This window comes from Odontesthes bonariensis, chromosome 22 (assembly GCF_027942865.1).
Source record: "Odontesthes bonariensis isolate fOdoBon6 chromosome 22, fOdoBon6.hap1, whole genome shotgun sequence".
In the NCBI taxonomy this organism is placed as follows: Eukaryota; Metazoa; Chordata; class Actinopteri; order Atheriniformes; family Atherinopsidae; genus Odontesthes; species Odontesthes bonariensis.
The window spans coordinates 13,817,221-13,838,784 of NC_134527.1; the positions used below are offsets into that span (position 1 = coordinate 13,817,221).

Consider the following 21,564-nt stretch of genomic DNA (forward strand, 5'->3'; position numbering starts at 1 on the left):
TTAAGGTAGATGCAGTTTGGATTTTAGGCCACACATCAGCCTTTAACACTAGCAATAAATGTATCGAAATCAGCAAAGATGTTTTCTAGTCAAGGTAGAGAACGCAGTTACAGTGCCAGCATACAGCCATAAAATTCTATTAATTATTAATGTAATGAGACATAAGACTGCTTCTGTAATGAAAAATAATTGACACCCACTAGTTTTCAGGCTATCGTTGCATGTTTTCCAAAACCAGCTCTCAAGGACACTTGTGGGGGTGGAATTTTTGGGGCGGCACGTCTACTTTATTAAACAGCTCCAAATAGAAAAACAATTTGAAGATACAAAAGGGAAGAACTTGTATATATGTAAATATGCAAGTAAACGAATGACAAGAAAAAAACATGTTTACATGAGTTTCACACACAAAAGGGCTGGATTTCACTTCACAGGGTTCCCGCGGGGTCTTAAAAAGTCTTAAAAGCATTGAATTTATGAATTTGGAAATAATACCTTAAAAAGACTTGAAAAAGTCTTGAATTTTGATATCTGGGTATTAAAATTTGTGCAGTAACTTCTCCGTATCGCATTCTCGTCGAACGTTTCATTTGTCAGCTAGGCTACTATTATTTTGAAAAGCCTAAATAACGTAGCCTAAATGAAGAGTGGCGGAACCAATCATTGAGCACGCAACGCTGCCGCTACCGCTCCGCCCCGGGTCCGATCACATTGCTACAGCACTGACACAGACCACAGCAACAAGCCAAGCAGAAGCGTGAGAAATCAAGGCAAATCTCAGCAGAAAACAAGAAAGTTTAACTTACACCGTTATGTTGTTTTTCAACATTTGTTTGCGTTTCCTTGCTTCCCATTTCTTGCTGGGATTATGGGGAAATGTCGTAGAGTCTCACGCCAAGTCCTTCAAGCACATGAAAAATATCAAAGCGAAGGATCAAACTCCTTCCATCGCCGGGGTGTTTCAACCGGTCAACGCTAGCCAGTTAGCTATTAATGTATCTGAGCTAGCAGACACGTTAACTGTGAGTAGATCTGCAAACAGCTTTTGGGTCCACACCAACCATGAAAGCAGAGGTGTTGTGGACTCCTAACACAATCGCCAAACACCATTCATATAATGGAAACAAAGGTATTTCAGAGTTGTTTAAATGCATGTTCCCCGATTCCGACATCGCTGCCACAATTACTTGTGGTCCCGACAAAACGGCGTACATAGCCAAGTTTGGTTTAGCTGTGTATATTAAAGAGGAACTGGTGTCCATGGTAAACAAATCACCATTCGTTCTTATGTTCGATGAGAGCCTCAACGAAACGACACATTTTTTAGTTGATTTTCATCATTTATAGTTCTCTCTACTCCCCATATTCCCAGCATGGAATAAGTAGCTAGCTAACATAACCAATGTTAAAAAACAACAACTGTGTCAGTTAAACTTTTTTGTGGTCTGCCGAAATTTTCTTTGATTTTTCACACCTCTGTTTGGCTTGTTGTCTGTGCTGTGGTGTTGTAGCGTTTACTACTACTATGCTGCAATGTTTCATCAATGCTTTACACAGTCCACACTTTCATTTGTTTGAAAAATAAATGAACAAATTTAAAAAAAAAAAAAAAAAGTTTTTCTTTGCCGGTAGGTCTGTGAAATAGGTATTATTTTTTTATAAATGGTCTTAAAAAGGTCTTAAAAAGACTTAAATTTGACTTGAAGAAACCTGTAGGAACCCTGCTTCAGCAACGCAGGTCTATTTTGAGGAGACGATTGATATGCAAACAATACTGTACACGAGGTTCCTGGAATCAGTGCCTGCATCATTATTGCTGAGAATATGCTTTATAAATAGTTTCAGAGAGAGCATAATTCTGCAAGGAAAGAGGAACTTGGCTGAAAAGAAATTCTGAAGAAGTTTTATATTTTAAGCAATGTAATGGAAATGGAGCTGAAAGTGCTCAACTCAAACTTTGCTTTTTTACAGAGGAAATAGTCCAGGTTCAAATTTATTGAATCCTTTTTCATGAGGGGCTCGACGTATCACGTAAACATATGAGGTATGCTGTAATGGTCTATTTATCTATAACTACATGAAACATTACTTAAATAAGCTAGACTGTTGTTTAATTGGGCAGATCTAAAAGGTAGTGAAGGAAAATGTGGCAGTTGTTTTATCAAACCAAAAAATGAATTTAAAAAACACAATTCACAGATGATTGCTGAAGATAAAATGTCGACCCACAGGAAGATCACTGTTAATGATGACGACATCTTGTAACCATTGAGTTTAAGTCAGGTCAGAGGCCACAGCAACTGGAATCCATTTTATATAGCTGCACACAAGCCTCAAGCCTCCAGGGGTCACACTAACACTGCCTGTCATAAAAAAGAAGCTCTTCTCTTATCTACCCTCTATCAGCGATGGCTCACTCTGGCTTGATTACTGTTGGCTCAACAAACAAAGTAGAAATGCAGTGAAACCTTTCTACAACTTAGGCCACAAACCTTAAATTAAATAACCCAACTGCTTGCTTTTTAGTTAGGGTTGTGATTTATGATTTGGTATAAGCAACAGCTCAAACTGCAAGTCCAGTCATTAAAGTACATTCTTTAGGGATGCCAATACCCTGATTCACACAGAAGAGAGGTTATCCTTTTCCCATGTTATATCACTCGTTCAGTTCATCTTCAGAGTGACAGGAGTCTCCAGCATTCTCAAGCATTAAATTCAAGGGATAAATCTGAACGAATGTTTTTGATTAATCTAAATTATCTTTATCTCACATATATCAAATACACAACCTGCCACATAAACCATTCTGTCCTAGTTTAATACATTTTCAATTTCAGGTTAAATAAGAAAAATAGTCGTAAGAAAGTCAGTAAATTGTATCTTTTAACCAACCATACAGTCTAGTAAGCCACAGGCTCACTCCCAAGTTTGATAAGTATTGTATTTCAGGTGTGAGCATTTGTTCACAAATTTTCCTGAATTTGGGATCAACATCTTTTCTGATGTTGTAACCCAGGATGGATTTATCTCCAAGTGGCTGCCAAGGCTGGAAAAGTCTGTTCTGAATCTGTTGGGCTTCGACTGCACCTCCGCCCTCAATACAGTTGGCCTTCATCTCAGCATTTCTTTTCCTCAGCTCGTTTACCTCCCGTTTCATCCTTTCCCTCCCATAATCCTCCACTCTGGCCCAGAACGTAGCATTAAAATGCTGATATAGTTTCCAGTCAGCCCCATTCCAACGCAAAGCTTTGGCTCTCATCTCAGGGTCCAGCCGAAACACAGATGAGCTCATCCGAGCATTAAGCTTGAAATACAGGATGTCCTCCGTGGTCCAGCAGAGTAAATCCTTGAGCAGAATCAGAGACTCCTCAAAATACTCTGCTATGAGTACCAGATGAAAATGTTTCGATAAGTAATGAATGCCTCTCATTACACGAGGATCGTCGGCCTCAAGGTTATTTTCAAAACCAAAGTCAAAAAAGAGCAGATTTTTAAGATAGAATGAGTTAAAAGCATTGGGACTATAGTAGGCCTGAGGATTATTTAGAAACTCTGCAAGTTTGTTCTCCCCACCGATGCTCCATGTGAGGGGAACTGCTCTGTGGTAGTAATGGAAAGACGACTCAAAGAGATCCACCGGGTCACGTAAGATGGTGACATAAAAAGCATCTAGAGAGAGGAGTTTTGACACTTCTTGATGGTTGAAGCGCATGTGGTTGCAAACAATATTGAAACAGTCCCCTGGCTTGTAATCCTTCACCTGAGAGCACTGGAACGGCGATGGGTAGAAAAAGTCATTGCGTCCATCGGGGAAGGCAAATTTAAGCTTGTGCTTTTCCCCAAATCTGAAGAGGATGTTGAGGATGGTGCTGCTAGCAGTTTTATGGGTCTTCATGAACATAAAATCCACTTTGGGAGAGCACTCCTCCTCATATTTCGAGCTTTGAAGGAGCATAGCTGAACTTTGCTTCAATGACTTTGCTACGTTGAGAGGACATGTATCTTTTTGGAGCCCACTGTGAATAAGATACACTGTGTTGTAATCAAATGAACTGACTTATATCAATAAAATGATATATGCTTTTGAATATTTACCTGATTTTGATTTGGCTTGGGGTTCCCAAGCAGTACAGTACCAGCAGGATGTTGGTCAGTAAAACCCAGGGAATCAACCTTCGTACCACAGCTGTGCATTTAGTTCCTTTGATGTTCAACATTGTCAAAAATCAAATATCAACCTGAGAATGAAAACAGGGAGAGCACATATGGAGAAAACACACCAATGAACATTTCATTTCATTTTGATGCTAATGTTGTGCTCGCACTTAACCAGTAGGTTACTGCGTGATACCCATGAATATGTTTAGCCTGTGGCAATTCCTACACAAGTGTCAACTAATTACCCACCTTAATTCCCTCACGCAGACAATATAACTTTGCTTTGCATGTCAGGACCTGGCTTGTCTAAATTTAAAGCAATTCGTGGTGCCTACAGATGCTAGAACGATGGAGATAAAAAAGAGAACTGTGTGAAAAACAGCTGAGTAGGAGGAGGGGAGAGACTGAATACAGATAGGAGAAGAACTGCTGCATCACCCTTTTCAGCCCCTATGTTGACACTTGAAACTTGGGTATGGTTTTTAACCATTTCCATTTCAACAGACAGTCAGAAATTGAGGAAAAACAGTCTTCACTTTATGAAGCATCTTATTTTCAAGCAAAACATATTTTAAAAAATTAGCTATACATCTAGATAGGGTTCTGGCGTTAAACAGGACTGATGCTTACTCCTGATAAAATAACCTTCACCCAGGCGGGTGGTGTCACGTAAACAGGTGTGCCTCCTTGTGTGTATTCGCTGCTTTCTTATCTTTGCAGTTTATACAGTAATCATCTGTTGTTATGACCAAGACGAAAACTTATATTTAACGTACAAGTCTCTCTGAGTATCACAAACTAGATGGAACAATTCTATTTGATCAAACATCTGGAGGATGGTTTCAAAACTTTCTGTGATGATAAAAGACCTAACAAAAAACACATGACATCGTACAATAAATGAAGCATTGCGGTATGTTTTCACAGCAAAAAAAAAAAAAAGAGAAACAATTAAACTTACATTGAGATGCTATCATTAGCAGTGTCCGGCTGATTACCACTCTTTGTCCGAATTGAAAGACACCCCTGACAGCACGATGAACACACTCCCAGAGGTGGTATCTCATTGGCTGCTTGGAAGCCTGAACAAATCAGGTTGTAGTTCTCCTCCCATAGGGGCTGAATGTGTTGGTTAAACAGGCTTTTGTTGATGGACATATATCTACAAATATGTTGTGACACAGCATTGAATAAGGTTTGAAACATGAAACATTGAAACATGTCGCTTGCTTCATGTATTCAGAATGTGTGGAATTCTTAAACTGAGTCAACTTTATACAGAGTTATGTTTACTATGGCTAGCACGGTAGTGTTTCCCTTTAAACTTTAAGCATTAGCTCTGCTGCATGTGTAGCCTTCCTTGAAAAGTAATTACATCTAACCAGATCAGAGAAGTCAGGTGTATTTTTAATAATAAGGCACTGTAACTGCCACATTTCTATTTCTACATGTTTTTGTATTTTTATATTCATTTTGCGAAGCGCCACTAGAGGGCGCTGTGATGTCAGATTGTGCTTGTGCTGAGTAGCAATAACTCAAGAAGAAGCGATCTCGAAAGGTAAAAGAAAAGGAAAAGTATGGACACGGGTTGAAGAAACGAAGCAAGCCAAGCAAAATAAGAAGAAAGCCTAATTCCTTATGTGGTACTCAGCCAACGATGTATTTTGTCGGTTTTATGTTGAAGAAGTAGTTTTATTTGCCAACTGTCTTTTATTTCAAGCAAGCTAATTGTTGTCCTCTCTGTGTTTTTAGTTTTCACGGTGCGTTTATTATTCTAAAACAAGATGGATTCAATAAATTGCATCAGTTGGGAAACCACTCGTGTCTGTCGGTACCTGGAAGAATTACAGGCACTATACACCAATAAGGCACTATGATACATTATAATGTGTCTATAAGAGTTCATGAAGTTCTTAAAGGAGAACTCCGGTATTTTCAACATTAAGCCTCTTTTCTGAGTCGTCTGCAATGTTTTAGAACCCCCCTCACCGCTTTTTTGATGTTTACTGCTGTCTCCGGTATTTGCCTAATTTTGATTCTTCTCAACCTGCTTCAGAACGGCAAGTCATACGACGCTGAAGTTGGCATCCAATTTCGCATAAAGGGCCATTTCACTTCATTTTTTGCATTTTGATCGCCCAAAAAAGGGTCCTGTATGGAAACTACATTACTTAGACAGCTCAAATCTGGATGGAATTATTCTAAAGAGGCTGTTGATTCATTAAAACCTTGTTTGTGATTCGTGAAACTTTTTTCTGATTTGTGAAAATGCAGAACAGGGCCATTTTACTGCATTTTTGTTATTCTGCTCACCCTAAACAGGGTCCTGTAGGGAAACTACATTACTTAGACTGCTCAAATCTGGATGGAATTATTCCAAAGAGGTTTTAGATTCATTAAAACCTTGTTTGTGATTTGTGAAACCTTTCTCTGATTTGTGAAATTGCAGAACAGGGCCATTTTACTGCATTTTTGTTATTCTGCTCACACTAAACAGGGTCCTGTATGGAAACTACATTACTTAGACTGCTCAAATCTGGATGGAATTATTCCAAAGAGGTTTTAGATTAATTAAAACCTTGTTTGTGATTTGTGAAACCTTTTTCTGATTTGTGAAATTACAGAACAGGGCCATTTCACTGCTTTTTTGGAATTCTGATCACCCTAAACTGGGTCCTGTATGGAAACTACATTACTTTGACTGCTCAAATCTGAATGGAATTATTCTAAAGAGGCTATAGATTCATTAAAACCTTCTTTGTGATTCGTGAAACCTTTTTCTGATTTGTGAAATTGCAGAATAGGGCCATTTCACTGCTTTTTTGGAATTCTGATAACCCTGAACTGGGTCCTGTATGGAAACTACATTACTTAGACAGCTCAAATCTGGATGGAATTATTCTAAAGAGGGTACAGAGTCTTTAAAACACATTTTATTATTTGTGAAAACTTTATTTGGTCATTGAAAATTCAAAAAGTTCCTCTGAGCTTTCTTTCTTCTTTTCATTTGGACCATCCAAAACCAGAACCTGTATGAAAAATGATTAAATATGGGTTTAATCATTGATCACATGATATAAATGATATCAAACACACTTTAAAATTTGTGAAACCTTTCTTTGTCCCAAAATTCACAGAAGTTCTCGCCTCTCCATGTTCATTTTAATTTCCATGAGGATCTCCTGTCTTTCACTACATAGGAAAAAGAAAAGGTTCATGCATTTTACGTCACTACTTACTTACAAGAGTCTTCTTCACTTGTTGACTTTATTATCATGTTCTTGAATCTAGAAACAATGACTTCTCTCACCTTTCTTCCATCTGCCCGTGGTCAACCTCTGACACCGATTCAATCACTTCCAGAGCCTTTATTGTTGCCTGCATCAGACATCCCATAGTCCAACCATTAATATGCCCTATTCTGTATTGGATGCTTTGATGAAATCTGCATCACAAATTTATTGCTGTCCTCTCATTAATCTTTCCACTAACATGTGCAATCATTTCAGACCCTGCTTGTCTTCTCCTGCTCCCATCATAGTCATCTTACCTCCCATCTGAGTGCAGACAGGACCTTCTTCATCCCTTTATTAACACTATCTTAGATACTGTACCACAACTTCCTAATTATATCGTCTATCAAACCCGTAGTATTTTGCCATTATGTGTTATGTGCACTGATGAATTGGATATTAAACATTACATTTTGCTGTTAGAGTTCACCCTATACCAGACAAGACAATTTGTGAATGTAAGGTTGAAATACATTTACTTAATCAAGATTTGTCTTTCTGGAATGTTGAAGATGTCTTTTGGGTTAAAGTATTTCTTCATATCTTCAAGTGGTTGCCAGTGAGAAATAAACTTCTTGTTAAGTTGTTGTAATATAGATAGAATAGAGTGTAGTTTGGTCAGTTAAAAATGTGTAGTGTTGTCGTGGCTCCAGAGTAGAGTAAAATAAATTACAACGGGAAAATGGGATACTGTAATGAAGGTAATCTTCATTACTGACTTTTGGTCTTTGAGGTCACATGAGTAGTATTTTTAATAATGTGGCACAAATAAATTGTCAAATGTTTTATTGAATGTGTATATTAACAACAAGTGGGTGTGCAAGTCCTGTGTTGCCCTCAGCGGGGAGTGAGGGGGGACCAGGCCTGTAAAGGGAAACCTCTAGTCAGTTAGTAGCCTGAAATGCTCTGTGATAAGGATACGTGTAGCTAAAGGATGTGATAAACTGTGAGGTGACTATGCTGTTTGGAATTGTGAATTCTGAAATTTGCGTGTAAAGTCAATCACCTATGTCTCCTCTCCAGGGTGCTCAGTCAAAAGAGTCCCTACATTCAGTCTGCAGCGTTTGAAGGTTCCGGGTCGTACCATGTGCTGATTGGTGTAGGGGGGAGTGCACCAGAATCAGTTAGGGGAAGTCTTTGGTAGATTTGGTACTTTTGTTTAGACATCCTAGGAATTGATTGATTTTATAATAGAGGATAAATGTATTTTAAGGGTTTTGTGTGTTGTTGTTATGGGGATGTGTAATGGGAGGAGCAGAATCCCCCAGGGGTTTGGTTGGTGGAGCCAGAGTAGGATATAAGGCTGCCAGTTGTACCAGTGAGAGAGTTGGTCCTGTTGCTACGAATGCTGCTAGGATCACAGTGCTCCTGGTCCGCAGTATGTGTCCATGTTAAAGTGTATGATTGATGTAAATGTTGGTGAATAAAACACCCGGTTGGTTCATCACTACCTCTGCCTCAAGCCTCCTACCTTGCGTATCCAGCTGCTACATGGCCATCCTAACAGATACATATGTCCATGTACAGTATTCTAAATCATGTAAGCACAACGTATGATTACTTTTGGTCTTAACCACGTATTATTTTACATTAAATATGTCAAATAAAATAAATTTTTATTTTCTTGACGTGTCTTGTAAAATGGCAACTGGAAACAAACTTTAGCCAAATAGACAGTTTTTAATCTCATTATTACAATGGCAAGTTATCACATTCACAAACAGGCTAAAGGGCTGCAAGGCAAAGACAATGTTGAACAGTTGTTTTACAGACATCTAAGATAGTGTTAATAAAGGGATGAAGGAGGTCCTGTCTGCACTCAGATGAGAGGTAAGATGACTATGATGGGAGCAGGAGAAGACAAGCAGGGTCTGAAATGATTGCACATGTTAGTGGAAAGATTCATGAGATGACAGCAATAAATGTGCGATGCAGATTTCATCAAAGCATCCAGTACAGAATAGGGCATATTAATGGTTGGACTATGGGATGTCTGATGCAGGCAACAATAAAGGCTGTGGAAGTAGTCAGAAAAATGAAACAGATTGAATTGGTGGCAGAGGTTGACCACAGGCAGATGGAAGAAAGGTGAGAGAAGTCACTATTTCTAGATAAAAGAACATGATAATAAAGTCAACAAGTGAAGAAGACTCTCGTAAGTAGTTAGTGACGTAAAATGCATGAACTTTTTCTTTTTCCTATGTAGTGAAAGACAGGAGATCCTCATGGAAATTAAAATGAACATGGAGAGGCGAGGACTTCTGTGAATTTTGGGACAAAGAAAGGTTTCACAAATTTTAAAGTGTGTTTGATATCATTTATATCATGTGATCAATGATTAAACCCATATTTAATCATGTTTCATACAGGTTCTGGTTTTGGATGGTCCAAATGAAAAGAAGAAAGAAAGCTCAGAGGAACTTTTTGAATTTTCAATGATCAAATAAAGTTTTCACAAATATTTAAAATATGTTTTAAAGACTCTGTACCCTCTTTAGAATAATTCGATCCAGATTTGAGCTGTCTAAGTAAATGTAGTTTCCATACAGGACCCAGTTCAAGGTTATCAGAATTCCAAAAAAGCAGTCAAATGGCCCTATTCTGCAATTTCACAAATCAGAAAAAGGTTTCACGAATCACAAAGAAGGTTTTAATGAATCTATAGCCTCTTTAGAATAATTCTATCCAGATTTGAGCTGTCTAAGTAATGTAGTTTCCATACAGGACCCAGTTCAGGGTTATCAGAAATCCAAAAAAGCAGTGAAATGGCCCTATTCTGCAATTTCACAAATCAGAAAAAGGTTTCACAAATCACATACAAGGTTTTAATTAATCTAAAACCTCTTTGGAATAATTCCATCCAGATTTGAGCAGTCTAAGTAATGTAGTTTCCATACAGGACCCTGTTTAGTGTGAGCAGAATAACAAAAATGCAGTGAAATGGCCCTGTTCTGCATTTTCACAAATCAGAAAATGGTTTCACAAATCACAAACAAGGTTTTAATGAATCAACAGCCTCTTTAGAATAATTCCATCCAGATTTGAGCTGTCTAAGTAATGTAGTTTCCATACAGGACCCAGTTCAGGGTGATCAGAATTCCAAAAAAGCAGTGAAATGGCCCTATTCTGCAATTTCACAAATCAGAAAAAGGTTTCACGAATCACAAAGAAGGTTTTAATTAATCTATAGCCTCTTTAGAATAATTCCATCCAGATTTGAGCAGTGTATGTAGAGTAGTTTCCATACAGGACCCTGTTTAGTGTGAGCAGAATAACAAAACTGCAGTAAAATGGCCCTGTTCTGCAATTTCACAAATCAGAGAAAGGTTTCACGAATCTAAACGAAGATAAAAGACGAGACTGTATAAAAAAATCTATATCATTAATGTGTGGATAGAAAGACCCTGATGAATCTGAAAGGCCGTGATGAATGAACTGACATTTTGGAACCACGTCCACCACTGAGTTCATAGATGCAAAGTGAGGGCATAGATTCTTTACCAACTGTACATAAATCTTCAATGATAATAATAATAATGATAATGTGTAGCTGTAGCTCAAGACTAAGAGCAGTTTTCTGCCAATCGGAGGGTTAGTTGTGTGATGCACAGCATCCATGGATCTAATATCAAAGTATTCTTGGGCAACTCATTAAACCCCATGTTTCCTCTGATGTGGTCATCTGTGTGTCAGTTTGTGAATGATAGAAAAAAAAAGAATTCAACTGCTTGTCCTGTATGAATGTGTTTGTGTTCAGGTGAACGAGAACTTGTACTTGCAAGAGCTTTGAGTGGTGAATAAAATGTGCACTCCATGCAATTATGAAAGGAGAAATCTTTATTTAGATAGCTGTTATCAAAACTTACGTCACAAAGTGCTTTACTAAAAAATAGTATCAAATACAGTGTAAAGCAAGGTAGCCAGCATACACAACGCTGATGGAAACAAGTAAATAAAAGCATGAATAAAAGCAGAAAAAAGAAAAAAAGAAACGAAATTGTAGATATTAAATCAAAGTCAATAAAATCAAATGAAATCAGAAATGGCAATGATAAAATTATGTTCTTAGGAGTGATTTAAAGGAGATACAGTGGCTTGCAACCACTGTAGTTGAACCTCCTGAACTAATTTCTTCAGGTTCACTTTCATTCCACAACTTTGGTGCAGCACAAGTAAAAACAAGTAAAAAAAAACCCTCTGGTTTTTAGGTGTGTTTAAGGCGCACATGGCAGTACTCTGCTAGCAGATCTACGAGTCCTTGCAGGATTGCATAAGACAGTGAAGTCAGATGTGGAAATTGGAGAGAGGCTATAGAGGCCCTCACATGTCAACTGTGAAATCATGAAATCAATCCTAAAACATTCTAGAGGACTATAGTCAAACGAAATAAAACATTTTCACCAAATTCTTCACCTTTTTTCCCCTATAAAACATGTGTGAAATATGTATGCTATACTTTTTTTGTTAAAGTCCCACAGTTTGAAAAAAAATTCTAACTTTTGAAAGACCTTGTCAAGACTGTCATGTCAGTGAGGGGCATATGTGAACATCCTCTGGATTTTTTAATTTTATGACTCCTTGAGGAATTTGTCTTTGCACAAACTGAATTTTGCAAATCTTTAAAATGTAGCTTAGGTATAATCTGTAACAACAATATTACTACGATACACATACTGTCTTGTACACAGTGTGTCTGGTCTCAACTCAGCTGTGTGACATTGGGTGGTCTGAGCCCCAAGAAAAATGTGCGCAGGTGTGCAGCATCTGCCGCCCCTGGCTGAGGCCAAAAAAGGTTGGTCTGAGTAGGTCAGTGTGATTTGGCAGAGCAGGCCCTTGCGTGGAAACATAGCTGATGTCACAGTCGGAAAAATACATCAGAGGATCCATTTCACCTCAAGATAAGAGTTAGCTTACATCTGAGGCTGCTCTCAGCACAAGCTACCAGTTGCTTTAACGAGGCAATTTATGGAGTATTTTAATGAAAGCTACAGCTTAGTATACTTACGTATCACTCAAAGTCTCAGCAGGTGTGAAAACAATTTGGTCTCTTTTCACTCAAACTCTCAATTTTATTGAGGTAAACAATAACTACACCCATTTTATGGGTATGTTTTAAAGTATATCTGAAAAGGGGCATTATGAAACAGGGAATTTGTCAACAGTTTATTTATGAATATCATTACAACATGAATGTAACTGTTAAACATTTTCTAGACAAAGCCTTAAAGAGACCTTTGTAACCTCTATATAAATAAAGTCGGCCTGTTATAGATCATCACTAAATCAATTATTCCTCAATTTCATTTGTTGTATAATTATGGCATTTCACAGGGAACAAAAACTACAATTTCTATTTTTCTAATGTTGCGGCCTCACAATTTAACATCCACACTAATGTTTTCTGTTTGTTAAGCATTAGAATTAATCAGTGACATAGTTTTGAAATCACACATCGGTTTTGTTGATGACGTTTTTACAGTTTCTGGAGTGGATTTAATGCAGTCCAAACAAACATTCCAGTTGTAATGCATTTTCTGATTTAACCAATCTCAGCCTCTCAGAGCAGAAGGAAAATAACTAACATGGAGTCAATATCTGAGAGCACTTATGACAAAAAACACAGCAGACACAACCGTTATTTAGGTTTTTAGAATATTCTCTGTCAGCAAAAACTGTGGGTAGTTTAATCTCCTGAGCACATCATGCAACAGTGTTTTTCATGGCACCTGCTCTTTGTTAATGGGATAGGACCATTAATGTGCTAATAAAATCTATCTCAGAGTGGTTTAGTCAAAGAAACAGGTTGTGAAGTAGTTGTTTGCTTCCAGTTGATCTCGTTAAAGAACGTGAAGGCACTTTTTAAGAGAGAGCTACCTCTGACAAAACTATTTCCTTTCAGAAAGCACACACCAGTTTTTATGTACAACCAAGCCACCATGGCAATCAAACATACACAATAAAGCTCTTTTTTTTCTTTTACACTTCTCCCACCATGAAAAAGGATCAGCATTCAGAGGTATAAATAGGCCGTGTTTAAAAAATAACACGGCGGTTATTCTGCATTTTGCTGAATTAATTAGGAAGAGTATCGTGGTCAATTCAATTCTGAATTGGACACAAAATCTCAACCATCACCTCTTACTTCTGCTGTGTGTCTTTTCAAGACAGTACTTTAAAAACCTCTTTATTACAAAAGCCTCTAAAAAGAAAAACAAACTTCTTTCAATACACATCCCTGAAATACTTGTCAGTAACATACAAACACATTTCATCCAAGAAGTCCAACTTACCAATCCCAAGGAAAGACCTCAAACTTACAATAGAAAGAGCAGCTAGCACAGTGGTATATTATGTATAATGGAATGGTTACAGATTTATCACAGTCAGTATGTTGCAGTCCGGTCACTCAGTAGACGGGCTTGTAAAAAATCTGACCACATATCAGCCTTCGCCTCAGCTCCGTCCACAGCAGGCTGCGCTCCCTCTGAGATCCTTTCATGAAGCCGCGGTTTTCTTGAGCCCGACGAGACAGATATGGAATCACCTCGTTGACAGGCCCGTACGGAACATATTTGTACACTGGAAAACCAATTTGACCTGTTTTAAATAAAGGAGATAAAGAAGTTTTTAAAACAATGTTCACAGTGTCTGTCTTAGGTGTCACTGGAGAAAAAAATGTGGGGAAAAACTCACTGAGCAGCGAATTCAAGAGTGAAACGTCATCTTTTTACATCAAGTATTGAATTGATGATGAATAAATATTACATTTAAGCCCCTTTAGACTTGAGATACATATAAAACAGTATCTTACTTGCAGCTGTAGTAATAAACTTACTCAGTTTCAGGGCTTTCCAAACTTGTATTATACTGAAATCAAGTCTTTTCAAAACACACATATGGAGTCATGCATTGTTGTGAGCTCCCACAACATATACTGTAAAAATATGGCAGCTTTCAAATGAGAGAGTGCAAGGACATATATTTTGTTTTATGCTCTGTAATACGCAGCACAGACCTACTGCACACCATGTACAGAATTTCCTGGACTAACTGCGACCAACGATGATGTGGGGAAAGGTCAATCTTCAGCATGTCCCCCAGACCAGAGCAAACCTGTCGTACTGTTTGGTGAGTCAGCTATGAATACCAGGAACTTGTTTACTCTCAACACACTTACAGCTTGGAAAAACCCTTTCTTGGGTCAGTGGTTGCCTGGGTTACAAGCGGACATCTGCAGGGACCACGTTTGAGTGGAGCCTCTACGGCCACCTGACCATGTGATGTAAGCCTCCGTGGTTGCATAACTTATTATTTGCATTAAGTTACTGAGCCAAGTCCAACATACCTAGCGGGAAGCTGATCTGGTCACACATGCCGAGCAGCTGTCCAAAATACACTTTATTCTCGGTGGGTGAAAGGCCCATTTCGTTCATCCTGAAAAGAGCAGAGTTACTCGTATTAAGGCACTGTTGGGTAAATGGAGGTTGAGTGTAGCGTTCCACCAGTGGTTTGATAATCTCATTCAATAACCATAAATGCTTTGGAAATTTGAATGTCATAGGCATTACTTTAAACCGCAGGAGTAAATCCTTTATGAATAAGAGCTTTGAAGCTTTTGTGTCTGCACTTTGCTGCATTTAACCAACTCTGAAATTTCTAAGCCGGCCTGACGCAAAACATACTTTTCAAGAGTGAACTTCACTGTGTCCTCGTTGTGAGATGCAACCATGACGTTTGCTTTCCTGCTGTGTTCGATCTCCTCCAGCACATACTCCAAACACCTGGACAAACAACAAGACAGATGGTTGGGATTTCAACATTTCCTGACAGCACAAAAGGAGCTTGATAGTAACTAAGGACTTACTTGTGATACATCCTGTTAGTGGCCTCATAGTCTGGGTTTATTGGATCTTCATAGCCAATTTCCTGTGCCCTGGCTCTCTCTTGGTACATGTAAGCTCCACGAACAAGCTTGGCACCGAAGTACCAGCCCTCCCTTCGAGATAGCTCGACATCCACAGTTACGTTGTCATAGGCTTCCTAATGGTCATTATTAAAAAAGAATTAAAAAACAAAACGGTTAACCACAAAATTGTCATGTATCATTAAAACAGATAACCTGTAATCTCTAAATATGACATGAAGTGCATTGTACACATGTGAAGAGCTTGAACTTTTATGGTTAAACTTGTTAAATAGCTTTTCTTCTTTAAGTATCAAGAAGGGAATGACAAAAATAATAAAATCAGTCAGGCAGCACCATAATGTCTCCACATAACGACCCACTACCTCAGGAATTCTTCCACAGTCAGTCAGAAGTAAGAGTGTGATAGCTCTTAATAATAAATAAGGAATCTGTGGTCTAACCTTAAGATAACACTGGTAAGTGTTGAAAATCACTGGCTTTTCTCTGTTGAATTTCCTCTGCATCTCCAGGGCCAGTCGACTGATGGCTGGTTGGAAGTACGTCTGCTCTGCGTCCACCATCAGCCTTACCCCATTCTCCATGGCATGCTGAGGGACGCAAAGGGCATTTCAGTATGTGCCCGTCCAAAACATGCAGGACCACTTCATAGTACAGCAACATCCTTTTTTTTTTTTTTTTTATCTCAACAGTTTTCATAGTACAGACGACAGCATTTCTTATATCAATGGCTTGGTTAGTAATACAGTATATTATCACTGCATATAGACAACATGAACAGGGCACTTTCTGTAGCAATTCATTTTATTTTCCTTTCACCAGGACCCCAAACCTGGGCTGAGACGTCTGTACATATGTACATGCAGTATGCATGTTAAATATTCATGTGACAAATTTACATAAAACTATTTTGGCGTCCTCACCTTTGCCAGAATATCCATCCTCTGCAGCATTCTCTTCATCTGGCTCTCCTCCTCAGCTGTAAATTTGGTCAACAAAGGCTCCAGGTGGCCAGTCTACACAACCAAAACACAAAAAGTAGACTCACTGGCATTTGCATTTTTAATTGCCAAAATAAACCCAAAAACTCAATGTGACAGAGAGGGGAGAAAGCAGGGTGGGAGCAGTATGAATGCCTCTAACAGTTTGCTCTGTGTCTCTTTCCCAAATGATTAAGTTTAGCTGCATTCAATTACACTGCTTAGATCAGCAAATGTGCTTAAACTCAGCCTGTATCAACACTTCAGTCCTGAGAAAATAGAGCCGATACTGTATCACTGGCGGAGATTAAAAACTTTCAACTCTGCACAGTAAACTTTGCAGTTTACAGACAGTTACTTGCCCCTTTCCGTCTCAGAGTTAAAGCTTTGTATGACAGTGACTTACCTCAAGATTAGGTACCATAAGCAGGTTGGAGATTTTTGTCGTATCATTCATCAAGCTGTTCCAGTCCAGAAGATCTATTGTTCTGGGAACAATGAAAATAATTAGATTTTGGACATTGCAATACACAGGCTGAAATTCCTGAAATCTTTCAAATCAGAGTGTTTGAAACATCTGGCATGAGTAGACGATCACACCACTGGTCTTCTGATACTCGTTTTGAAATAAGAGATTATCCTACCCTGACAAACCGAGCTTCTCTCCGGTAAACCAGTTCTCAATGTCATCTTTAGCTCCCAAGCCCATTTCAGCCAAACTGTCCTACAAGGACAAAAATCAAAAGAAATGCATGTACATAATGTCAATTTACAACTGTGTTAAGGAATACGTGGCTCCAACAGTTATGAAGACAAGATGGTGATTCTCACCAAACCTGTAAAACACAGACGCGCCTAAAGCACTGATACACACCTTCAGCTGCTCCAGTTCCAGCTTCTGCTCCAGAACTGTCATGTCAGATTTACCCTGTTGTGCTGCGAGGAAGTTGAAAAACTGTCTCCATTTAACCAGAACCTCCGAAAACTGGAGCTGTTCAAACACAGTGCAAAACACTGATTATCAAGTTCTTATGAATTGCATTTGTGAAATCAGCTAAGAGAGGGTTAATATCTTCATCTAAGAGCGTAATACAACTTCGACAATGAGGTGTGACGTGAATATTTCATGCCGCTAAACTTTTGCCATATTATTGGGAACAATTCGGAAAAATCGGGTAGTGTTTGGGACTTACTCAGATCCACATTAACAAACACAAAACCTATTCGGTTTTTTCAAATTTTATTTGAAACACTAATTTATTTTTCTGGTATCCCTTTAACGGAAACCTGTCGATGAAAAGTTATCACCGGAAGAACTGTTACTGCCAGATGATTGTAATTTATTACTTTGTCTAAATCGTGTAACATTATCGGACAGTAAATAATCGAAGAGGTGAACTTACAAGAAACTGCGGGCGTCCCAGTGCCGTCATTTTGATAGCAGAAAATCCATCAGTAGTAGCTCCACCTGAAATTTATTAACTTCAGATCATTTGATGCTATCGAATCACAGCTTGTTTAAATCGCTCCTGACACATATACATATTGATTATTTATATTTCAAGTTAAACAATATTTTTAGCATTTACCATACTAACCAAACTGAAACTAATATATAACACATACATATTATATATATATATATATATATATATATATTTAACACATACATATTATTACTATTATTATTTTTTAAACGGCTTCCTCAGAAAACAACTTACCAGAGGCTTTGATGCAGTTTATGAATGTTTCCATTTGGTTGTCACATTTGGCCTCGTCTGCGTAGAAGTACGTGCGAGCACTGATAACTCCCCCACGCCTGTCCCCAAACTGACGATGAGCCTTGTACTTCTTCTCACGGTGATCGTTGCCTGAAGAGAAGAATGTAGCTTAGGCTGCTTGTTGGAGCAAATAAATAAATAGATAAACAAATTAAAAATATCCTCAAAACTTTGAGTTTTAATCATTAATTGGGAACAAGACATTGCTGATAGTGAAATGGCCTCTTGTTTTATTTATATATATATATATATATATATATATATACATACACACATATATAGGGGAAAAAACCCGATAGAATGAAAGTTCTTTTTATTCTACAACTTGACTATGTCAAGAATCCACTTTTATTTAGCATTCATACAGTAAAAATATTAAAAGCATTGATCTGTTAATCACATGGAAATTACAGCCTTTCTTAAATCAGACACACAACATTTATCCTAAATACAACCACCAGAAAGAGTGACAACAAGAATATGTATTTAGAAATTTGTGCTTTTTCAGCCTTATAACTGCCTCCTAAACATCAACTCCTTCACACAAACTAAGCTTAACCTGAACATAGCAGCTGAACTGGATATTTCATTACCCTCCAGCTAAAACCAGTGCAGTCCGGCTCAAGCAACATGGCCACATGACATACCAACATTAGAACTGGACACTTGTACTGCAATTACCCCATAATGAAGCAACTCAACGTCAGAGCAAACAAGCAGCCCCGTTAGTTCAGATCGTCCCCTTACCGGTCAACTGCAAAGCAGTTCCTTCCTTCATGAAACATGGAGTTGAAATGTTGTGCAACATTTAAAAAAAAAAAAAAGAAAAAAAAGAAAAGAAAAGATATATTTACTTTTTAGTTTATGAACATACCTGGACTTTCTCTCTCTGCCTCGGAAACACAAGAGCTGAAAAAAAACGACAGCTTGGCGTCAGAAAAGAACAGTTGACTTTTCTCCGAACACACTAAACATTTGTTGCTTCACATATCAGTTAATCTTCCAGAGCATGGCTTGCATAAACTCAGGGAAGTCTATCGATTTTTCTACTGCAGTATAAAATTGAGACTGTGACAAGAACAAAGGTTGCCTGTTATGGAAAGCTTTTTGTTTTTGCCCCTTTATTCACTGAGGGGCCACCTGGGTGAAGGAGTCTTTTCTTACTACAGATTTAAAGAGGGTGCTGACAAATCCATTCAAATCATAATAAGAAAGTCCACTAGCTTGTATGTGTGTATGTTTGCAGTTCGTAAAATACTAAATGGAAAAAAAGTCATGTTTATTCTCCCCTTCAGGACATTGCGCAACACTTTCTGTGCGTGTGACTGCCCTATAAAAGAATCCAACCCTTTCCCTGTGAGTTAGAAGCCCTCTCATCATGTCCTCTGCTCCAGCTGAACCCCCTGCTCAACCAATCAGAGGAGAGGGGTCTGTGCTAGCAAGCCAATGGAGGACAGGCATGGCGTGAGAACTTGAGAATAAATATAGCACATTCATTTAGACTATAGTCCATTTATGAGATGGAAACAGACTTTGTATTATGTGACTCAGGTGACTTTCAAGGGAAGCATAACAGGAGTCATACCTATAGTGACAAGAAGAGCACAGACTAATATAAAAGTAAAGCCCAGTGGAATCATTTACTAATTCTGAGTGTTAATGCAGGACACAGACGTTTGTTACCAAACAAGTCAAAGTTAACAGAGTATTAAACTTAACTGACTAAACCAGACTTTCTCACCTGTTTTTCAAATATCAGTGCCACGTTATGGAACTGATTTAAACTTTTTCTAACTTTTTCCCAACATCGTGTCTGGTTAAACCTGCTACTATAGTAGAGCCACTGGCAAAGTGAGCTGCAGTGTGCTACCATGTGTATTCGGAGTCCGGTGACCTCTAAAAAAATGTTGTTTATGCTCTTCCAAGCCTGCTGCTGATATTACAGTCATGCTTGGAAAGGGGCTGTGCAGAGGGTCTCACCTTAAAAGGCTCTCTGATTGGTCAGTTCTTTTTTTTTTTTTTTTAAAGAGTGTTTCCTTATTGTTGAAATATGGGCTTGGTACAACCCAGACACTGTGTAATACTGGGCTTGGCTATACAAACAAACACGTCTCAGCTGGCTTTTATAAACTCAATGTGTTGTGTAACTCCTGAGCAAATGGCTCTCCACCCCCATCCAGATGCTGCATGTATAAAATTATGTAAAATTCACAATACTGATGCCCCTGTGCTTGGTGTTTCCCCTCTACGTGAAGGCACGTCTTAATTAGAGCAGCCTGCATGCAACAGATCATTCAATTCCACGACTTACTCCATTTCCTTCTTCTCTGCCTCCTCCTGCGTCAAGTCTTCTTCCACACTGTAGTCTAAAACTGCCCCCACGCCAAATGCCTGATTCTTCTGAATTAAGGGCTTGATGGAGTTGTGGTCTTCCCCCGCCACAAACTGGCCGTAGAAGGTCATCTTCATGAGCTTCTCGAAGATCCGCTGACCGAGCAGCTTTTTGCTCAGCTCCATCAACTGTAAAACAGAACAAGAAGAACAGAAAGTTCTATCATTTGTTGCCCACGCACGGGTTTTTCCGCAATTTGGTGATTAAAAAAAAAAAAACCCTGAACGTACCTCCTTGTTCTTCTCGACGAGGATATCAATGGTGCAAAGCTTAAAGACGAGCAGACTTCTGAGAAGTTCAACGTTACCCTTGCTTTTGTAGGCCTCCTCGGTGTTGTCGAAGTCGACGTGAATTCGGTTCAGCTGCGGCTTTTTCACATTTTTGCTCTGGCTGATAAGTTCGACCGGTTCCGTTTCCACCACGGTGCACCCATCAATGTGTTGCTCTTTCTCTTCCTGACTCTTGGGGGATGCTACGGTTGACCGACATCTTGCAGGTGAAACGCTTATTTTCCTGATGTTGCCCTGGTTTGCCCGTGCGAAAGACGCTGCAAACTTAGTGTATGACATGGTTTTCTTCTCTTGTCTGAACTCAACTGCTGCCTACAAACCAAAGTTGTTTCCCTCTCTGGCTGGCACGTCCTGTTATGAGCGGACTTTCTGGAATGGCTGCATTTAAGCACACGCGAGGGGCGGAGCGGCTCACATGTCTGTGCACGCGCGATTATGGCGGTTTCTTCTCTGGTTTCAGCAGCCACACAGTTTTTGTACCTCACTTTATGGGTAATTGTTTATGATGCCTTTACAAAACATAACTAAATGAAGTCTGCCATTACAAAAGTTGTTTCGGCGTTGCTGCTGCAACCTCTAAAAATATACATTAAAACTTGTCGAATCCATATTGTATGACAGTAAGCAGGAGACGTAATACTTTAATTTATGGTAAGATTGCACACGTATAAAAAAAACTATAGTGTATATATATATACCCTGTATCAGCTCGTTGTGCTGATACAGGGTATATACTTGACGTTATG

The 21,564-nt window shown here is 38.7% G+C and overlaps 2 protein-coding genes across 2 annotated transcripts; both read right to left on the reverse strand.

The window, feature by feature from the left end:
• Positions 1 to 2,797: 2,797 nt before the first annotated feature.
• gal3st1b (galactose-3-O-sulfotransferase 1b) lies at positions 2,798 to 5,178 on the reverse strand. The gene is made up of 3 exons (XM_075456146.1): positions 5,120 to 5,178; positions 4,096 to 4,238; positions 2,798 to 4,016 (listed from the first exon to the last, which is right to left on the reverse strand). Exons 2-3 carry the CDS (start codon positions 4,215 to 4,217, stop codon positions 2,867 to 2,869), a joined length of 1,272 nt encoding a protein of 423 aa, XP_075312261.1. The 5' UTR covers positions 4,218 to 4,238; positions 5,120 to 5,178; the 3' UTR covers positions 2,798 to 2,866.
• A 7,423-nt stretch (positions 5,179 to 12,601) lies between these two features.
• prodha (proline dehydrogenase (oxidase) 1a) lies at positions 12,602 to 21,207 on the reverse strand. Its single transcript, XM_075455210.1, has 14 exons — positions 20,759 to 21,207; positions 20,448 to 20,656; positions 19,011 to 19,045; positions 18,077 to 18,226; positions 17,759 to 17,823; positions 17,230 to 17,346; positions 17,000 to 17,079; positions 16,762 to 16,843; positions 16,299 to 16,391; positions 15,819 to 15,965; positions 15,316 to 15,491; positions 15,134 to 15,232; positions 14,797 to 14,885; positions 12,602 to 14,048 (listed from the first exon to the last, which is right to left on the reverse strand). The coding sequence occupies exons 1-14, from the start codon at positions 21,095 to 21,097 to the stop codon at positions 13,858 to 13,860; spliced, it is 1,872 nt and encodes a 623-aa protein (XP_075311325.1). The 5' UTR covers positions 21,098 to 21,207; the 3' UTR covers positions 12,602 to 13,857.
• Between the last annotated feature and the right edge of the window lie 357 nt (positions 21,208 to 21,564).